At 48.9% G+C, this 8,166-nt stretch overlaps 1 protein-coding gene across 1 annotated transcript in view; it reads left to right on the top strand.

Annotated features, from left to right (window-relative positions):
* ZFAT (zinc finger and AT-hook domain containing) overlaps positions 1–8,166 on the top strand; it is a 173,253-nt gene that overhangs the window by 153,708 nt on the left and 11,379 nt on the right. Inside the window, 1 exon segment of the mRNA XM_015427248.1 lies at positions 1,678–1,808. Within this exon segment, the coding sequence (XP_015282734.1) occupies positions 1,678–1,808 (131 nt within the window).

Raw genomic sequence — 8,166 nt, 5'->3', positions numbered from 1 at the left:
GCCCCCTAGCCCAAAACCGTCAAGTGGCACCTTTAAGACCAAGTTTTATTCAGGTACAAGCTCTCCCTCCTCTGCAAGGACAGATCTGCACGTTTCCTCCCCCCCCAATAGCTAGCAATCCAAAAGAGTCCAGTGGAGCCTGAGCGGTGGGTGTTGCCTTCTGACACACTTCCGGTGATGTCAAGGGGTGTGGCATATGCAAATAAATTACGATAATGAGTTATGCTAATGTGTTTCTGCACCTCTTTTTCCATGAAATGACCCCTGGGAGGGGGTGTCTCAGTAGGCCTAGGGTGAAGTTCAATAGTTCTGCTCTATGAGTGGATCTCATTGGATTCAAACCCCACCCTCCTGCTGCTCTGAACCCAATTTCTCCCCACGGTTTCATGGCTACTTGAATTATATCTGCCAATTAAGGATCGCACGGTAAGTCTGAGGGCATCACGATATCAAGTCGCCCAGGACTATTTTGGGGCAGGAACGCACAGGAACGGAGTTCTGGCTGGCTCCTGAGTTGGCCACGCCCAGCAGGAACTCATTAGCATAATAGGCCACACCCAACAGCAGACACTCATTAGGATTGGCTACATTAGGGAGGTGTGGCCTAACATGCAAAGGAGTTCCTGCTCCAAAAAAAAAGGCCCTGGGTTTTGACAACAAGGTAAACATAATAACAAGCAAAAGGTGGGTGTGGCTGTATGACCACACTTTTGGTAACATGGGGGTGTGGCCTCATATGCTAATGAGCTGTGCTGTCAGGTGTGTGGCCTAATATGCTAATGAGTTTCTGCTGTTGGGTGTGGCCTATTATGCTAATGAGTTCCTGCTGGGCTTTTTCTACAAAAAGAGCCCTCACTTAATCGCCAATCAAATCTAGCAATATGCTGACATCACTAATGGCAATTACAGCCCTTTAGAATGGGGACAGTAGTTCCCGTACTGGTCACGTGGGCATACCTAGCCAGTCAGGGATCACTCAAAAGATCTGCTGTTTCTTATGCTCTCTGACAGGGATGTCCCCAAACTCATCAAAAGGGCAGGAGGTTTCTATGCCCCGATGAAGCTTTTTTTGTGAGATTGCGCCCCACCCTGTTCCGATTGAAGACTAGTGCTCTAATTATTGAAGGGCAGAACACTGGATTTTATAAGGGAAGAAGGAAGAAGGGTATGGCGAAAGGTACAGGAGAGGTTGGGCTCTGCTCATGATCCAGGAAAGACTTACCAGCAGTGTTCCCTCTAAGCTGAGTTAGTGTGAGCTAGCTTGCAGTTTTTTTAGCCTCCGGCTCACACATTTTTGTCTCAGCTCGGGAAGGAGGGCTCCAGAGCAACCTAATTTATGCAGCAGCCCAATCGCTCGCTCACAACTTTAATGCCAGTCGCTCACAAAGCAGAATTTTTGCTCACAAGACTCCACAGCTTAGAGGGAACATTGCTTACCAGATGTTTTGAAGAGGGATTTGAATGAGGAAATGAGAGAGAAAGGGGGATAATCGATAGAGAGAGGAAGGTTTTTCCCCGTTTTATCATAAGAGAACACAAAATGGCGGTCACAGGTGATGGAAGCAAAGGAGGGCAATACGAGATGAGCTTGAGGGGTACGGAGTGCCCCATTTCATATCGGCTTAAAACCACTCTCTGTTCCTAACGCAGTCCTTTCTCTTGCTTCTACCTGTGAAGGCGGACCACCTGACCCCACAGCTGTCAACATCCTACAGCAAATCATCGACCTGGGCGCAGAGCCCCACGACGCAGCGGCCGTCGCCTCCGTGGTCGCCGTGGCCCCCAGTACCGTAACCGTCGTGAAGCAGGTGAAGCCGGATTTTCCATTTCCTATGGAACGTGAATCCTGTTTGCCTCATCCGTTGGAGCCCATGCATGTTTGGTTCAAAAGGGCTGAGTAAAATGTCGATAGGGAGACAGAACGAGTGAAGGACCTCTCAGGACCATCTCGAGGAGGAGGAGATTGGATTTATACCCCGCCCTTCACTTGGAGTCTCAGAGCGGCTTACAAACTCCTTTCCCCTCCCCTCCCCACAACAGACACCCTGTGAGGTAGGTGGGGCTGAGAGAGCTCTCTCGAGAGCAGCTCTTTCAAAGACAGCTCTGAGAGAACTGTGGCTTGCCCGAGGTCATCCAGCAGCTGCAGGTGGAGGAGTGGGGAATCAAACCCAGTTCTCCCAGGTTAGAGTCCACACACTTAACCACTACACCAAACTCGGTACCAGAAATGACAGAGGATGTCATGATGGCCACAGGAATAAACAGTTTGAAAAGGGATTAGATCGTTTCATGGAGGAACAGTCTGTCGATGGCTACTAGCCATGGTGACTGATGGGAGCCTCCACATTCAGAGGCACTAAGCCTCTGAATCACAGAGCCAAGAGGCAACATCGGGAAGGCCTCAGCCTCTATTCCCCATTGTTGGCCATCCAGAGGAACTCGTTGGCCACTGTGTGAGACAGGATGCTGGACTAGACGGACCATTGGTCTGATCCAGCAGGGCTCTTCTTATGTTCTTATCAGGGGAAGTCTTTGGCCTCTCCGCCCTATTGTTTGCCCTCCAGGGGATTTGGTTGGCCACTGTGTGAGACAGGATGCTAGACTAGACGGACCATTGGTCTCATCCGGAAGGGCTCTTCTTATGTTTTATCAGGGGAAGTCTTTGGCCTCTCCGCCCTGTTGTTGGCTCTCCAGAGGAACTGGTTGGCCACTGTGTGAGACAGGATGCTGGACTAGACGGACCATTGGTCTGATCCAGCAGGGCTCTTCTGATGTTCTTATCAGGGGAAGTCTTTGGCCTCTCCACCCTGTTGTTTGCCCTCCAGGGGATCTGGTTGGCCACTGTGTGAGACAGGATGCTGGACTAGACGGACTCTTCTTATGTTGGCAATGTGAGACAGATTGCGGGACTAGATGGACTATTGGTCTGATCCAGGCGGCCTCTTCTTATGTTCTTATGAAAGATTTCCTTTTTTCCTAACGAAGCCAAGAGCTTTCATTATTTATAAAGGCACGAAGGGTTTCATAGCTGCAGTTTGCTCATAAAAACACATTTCATTAAATTGTATGTTTTCCGAGACCCACGAGCATAAGGCGTCTCATGAGCCCCTGCCATAAATTGCCAGATTGTCTTCCGTGTAGAGACTCGGGGAGACAAATCCTTCAGCTAATTGCCAGATTACTTCCTCTGCAACTAAATCTTTGTGGTGTCGATGCTGTGCTAGTCTGCGTGAGGACCCTTTGTGTAAAGAAGGACTCTAGAGACTGGAAGAGTGTGATAAAGCAGACGTGCGTGCAAGATCAGGAATGGAAAACTATTTCAGACTCCTAGGAGCTGTTATTGAGCATTTAGAAACCCATCTGTTACATAAACTCAGAGATCCTATGGGTCCAACTTATGGCTGTGTTGTACCACTGTCCTACAGGGTGTGTTGTTGAACAAAGTTTGAGTTCAGTGGCACTTTTAAGACCAACAAAGTTTTATTCAAGGTATAAGCTTTCGTGTGCAAGCACACTTCTTCAAACCAACACAGCTACCCACCTGAGAGTATGTCATTGTTAGCTCCAGCCCTTCTACTTTGGCAGTCCATGTCAGACTCTTGAACAAACTTGCTCTCAACAACACTCTCTTGGCAGTGATTTGTTTATTGAGAGATGAGGATGTATCAAGCTAAGACCAAATCTGTGTCAGAACTGACGTTTTGGGCACCAGTTATGACTTTATACATAATTCCAACAATCCCCCCCCCCAGTAACCTGTCCAATCAACCCATTCACACAGGCCGCCTAAATCTAGTGCACTCTGTTAGCCCTCCTCCCCCCACCTGCAAACCTAACAGTTACATTATCTGCTGGAAGTGGAGACTGGCAGTCAAGGTCGTTGTGCATTCTTCCCAGTGTCAGGAAGCCTACTTGGAAAACAGTTGCAAAGAAGCACAGCAAAGCAGTCACAGACACTCACACAGGCCCCCACACAATTGCACCCCCCCCATTCCCCAACGTGAAAGAACAAAGCAACAAAGGCACATCACAGGCAACGAAAACAGAACATATGAAATCCATGGCACACTAGGGCTCGAGTGTGTGGAGAGTAGTTCCAGAAACTATGAAATTCAGATGCCGAATAGAGATCTGTCTGTCTTCCGTGTTTTGTTTTTTGTATCCTGTCCTTTTCCCAAGGAATTAGGTCCATCGTGAATGGTTCTCCTTCCTTCATTTTATCCTCACAATAACCCTGTGAGGTAACTAAGGCTGCAAGAGAATGACTGGTCATCCCGTGAGCTTCATGGCAGGCTGGGGATTTGAACCCGGGTCCCTACAGTCCTAGCCTAGCACTCTAACCACTCCATGGTGCCACCTCTCTCATTGATGATCGAGATGGATAATGGAAGCAGGTTTAATAGCCCCCAGCAAGGTGCCACATGCTCTTTGTGTGTGTGTGTGTGCGTGTGCGTGTGTGCATGCTTGCTTGAGTGCCTGGAAGTTATGGTGACTTCTGTCAACCCCTAGACATTTCAGAGAGGTGGCTCAATTGCCTGCCTCTGCATCCCGAGCCCTGGTATTCCTTGCAGGTCTCCCATCCAATTACTTGCCAGGGTCGGCCCTGCTTATTTATTTATTTATTTATAGTCAAAATGTATACCCCGCCCTCCCCGCAAAGCAGGCTCAGGGCGGCTTCCACAACAAACACAACAGTACAGAATAAAAACATAAATAATACAGAATTAAAACGCAGCCTTTAAATTAGAACATTCCAAAATATCAAAATACTGGCGGCAGTTAAAAATCCAACGAATAAAGTACCTTCCAACAAAGTGCTTCGATTTCCATATAAAGTGTTTAAATGGTATTCTGCTCGTTCTTAAAGCAGCTGCTCGATGTTAACATTACGGGCTTTGCACTAGGATGGCGGCGGCCCCTAATTGTATGCCTGGCGGAAGAGCTCCATCTTGCAGGCCATGCGGAACTGTGAGAGGTCCCATAGGGCCCTGATCTCCTCTGGGAGCTCGTTCCACCAGGTAGGGGCCGCCACCGAAAAGGCCCCAGCCCTAGTAGCAGCTTAGCGTCCGAGATCTGATGTGATCAGGACTAAGGTGCCACAAGCTCTTGACTTCCTGTTTGCTGTTTGGGAAGCATCGTTGTTGCCATGACACATGGCACAACAATTAACTCGTGCAGCCTCCAGATCCCAGCAATGCCAAAGGTCGCCGGTTTCAGCTTTCTGAGCTGGTGTGAAGGAAGGGAGCCTTTACTGAACTGCCTATTAAATGTGAACCTCCGTTTCCTTTCCCTTGTTACCGCCACTGCCTGTAGTGGCTGCTGTTGCTCCAGATCCAGCTCGCACAAGCAGCGGGAGGCTTCCCCATAGAGCATCAGCTCAGTGGGTCTCTCAATCATACAGGTCAGGTGTAACTGAATGACAATGGGGTAGGCTTTGGGTGGGCGGGAGCCCAAACCCTTGGGAAAAAATTTCCTGATGGCTCAGCCAGTCCCCGCTTTCCAACTCTTCCTTCTGCTTTCTTTCTCCTGTCATCCAGTTCCCCAGGGGGCATCTCTGCTCAGCAGAAGTGATGAGTCAGGGAATCAGGTTGGCAGCCAGAGAGAGCCAAATTAACTGAGAAGGACTTGAACAATTCCTTGGCCAGCCTTGCAGAAACTCAATTAAGTTGAACTAAATAAATGCCCTGGGTAGTCTTTATTGCATGATTCTCGGCTTCCTGAAAGGCGGTGCTGAAATGTGAGCGGCTGCATTCAGCCTGGAGTTTTGAGGGACCCGGCACGGAGAAAAGCAATCAAACAGCATACAGTGCTGCCTTTTCCCCCTCTAGAGAACGTCATACTTCTCCGTAGAAAATAAAGGAAGCCCGTTCATTCAAGCGCCAGAAAGTGAATCCAGCAGGAAGTCACGCACATTTCTTTTTAAAACAGATCTGTGGATAAACAAAGAGAGAGGACCTCAAATGATCTGGTGGTAGATCCTCTTTCATACTCGTAATAATCATTGGTTTAATTAAACTAATTAATTAAATTAAATTAAATGGTTTACCTTTTGCCATAAAGAGTGGGAATGCATTGACCTTTTTTGCAGACTATTAACAGAGCAAAACGGTTTGCTCTTTGGTGGTCAGGGGTCGTCTCGTAGAAAAAGAGCTAGGGGAATTCATTAGCATAACTCATTAGCATATGCCACACCCCCTGACATCACCGGAAGTGTGTCATAAGGCCACACACCCTGATATCACCGGACGTGTGTCATGAGGCCACACACCCCGCCCCCAATGGTCCCGGCGGGAGTGCAAGGAAGCCCCGCGAAGGCCCTCCCTGGCCCCAGGCAGGCAGGGGTGGGGAGAGGCAGGGAGGAAGCAACTTACCCTCCCTCTTCTCCTGCCTCCTGGCTGAATGAGGGCCGGAAGCGGGGCGGCCGGAAGCAGGGGGCGGGGCTTCGTCATATGCCCCGCCCCCCATACCTCACCCGGGTGAACTGCGATCCCCCACGATCCCCCCCGAAATGACCTCTGAGCAGGACTAATCCTACTTATCTTACAAGATCTGACGAGATCGGGCTAGCCTGGGCTACTCAGGTCAGGGGGGGGTTGCTCTTAGCCACAGAACAAAATCTCAGGGCCCACTTCTCACAGGCTCATTTGTTTTCCATGCTCTGGTGTACACACACACACATGCACGCGCACACACCAATCATGTACAAAATGTAAGTGGTACTCATAAAGCCATCTCTTTTTGTGTTAAAGAGTGTTGTATCCTCACAGCTGAAGCTGATGTAGGCCTAGCATTGCGTTTGACATGTGGCGAAACAAGGAAGCAATTCTCAAAAATGATGATCTGCATCCAGCTGGTACACACTGAACCGTGAAGGAGTCTTTTCCGTATACTCAATGCATACTGTTTGAACAGAACGTCAGAAGAGCCTTGGTATTCAGAGCAGTGGTCCCTCAAGTCCAGCATCCTGTCTCACGCAATGGCCAACCACTTCCTCTGGAGGACCAAGAATGGCACATAGAGGCCAAGGCCTTCCCTAATGTAGCCTCACGTCACTGGTATTCAGAGGGATCTCGAAGGCTCCCTTTGGTCACTGTGTCTGACGGCCACTGGGTGACCTGTTCTCCATGAATGTATCCTGTCTCCTTTTAAAGCTGTCTAGGGATGCTTTGATTTCCCTTGCCTTTTCCATAAGTGTCTAGGTCATGCGGCTACAGAGGAGGTGATGCTGGACCCATTCAGGAAGAAAGCAAAACAGCAGAAACAAAATTCGGGTTCCGGGATGTCTTCATGTTTAACCCAGATGAAGAAACAAGCAGAAACACAGAACCTATTTTGTGCACCATCTGCTTTTGAACTCCTTTTTGTGACATCTGAAAGGGATAACGTGTATTCCCCCTGGGCAGACAGACTAGGGATGGGCACAAACTGGGAAATTGGAGATTCGCGGTGGTTCGTGGTTTGTGGAGTCTCACGAAATATGGTTTGTGAACCTCCGCAAACTTTTCCATTTACTGAACTGGTTCAGGTTCATGAGGTTTGTGCAGCTTCCAAGCGGGGGGGGGAGCAAAAGATATTGCTGAACTGGCTTGCATCTATTAGATGCAAGCCAGTTCAGCAATGCCTTTCACTCCCCCCCCCCATGAAAGCCACTCAGAAGTGAACCCAGGAGCATTTAAATGCCTTCTGCGCTCACAGGTAAGTTATGCCACAGTGGTGGTGTCGTTTTAAAGGGTTCCTGACTGTTGCCTTGGGTGCCAGCATGTATGGCCCAAGAACCCTCTTATGAACTGAATGTACCACTGCAAAAACCATGGCAGTTTATGGCTGTTCATGAACAGTGCGTAGTTCGCCATCACTTGAACCAGCCTGGGTTGTCACAAAATTTGGTTCGTGATTTGGTTTGTGCCCATCCTTAGTGGAGACATGTGAGTTCAGCATGTATAAAGCTCACGGATCTGACCTAGGTCCATATGTGAGAATTTCCCTTCAGGTATCACTGAGCAAACATGAAGAGCAGATGGATGCAACCCTTGGAGTTTGCGCAGCCACCCCACCCTCATGGGAATCTGATACTGTTCCCGAAAACAACTGATGAGATAGCTAAGCTGAGATATTGCAAGTACAGTACTTGTAACACTCACTGTATCGGGGATTTAGCTTCCAGCT

The sequence above is a fragment of the Gekko japonicus genome, unplaced genomic scaffold (assembly GCF_001447785.1).
Source record: "Gekko japonicus isolate JY-2015 unplaced genomic scaffold, Gekko_japonicus_V1.1 scaffold1294, whole genome shotgun sequence".
NCBI classification, from domain to species: domain Eukaryota; kingdom Metazoa; phylum Chordata; class Lepidosauria; order Squamata; family Gekkonidae; genus Gekko; species Gekko japonicus.
This window is presented reverse-complemented; position numbering and strand designations above follow the sequence as displayed.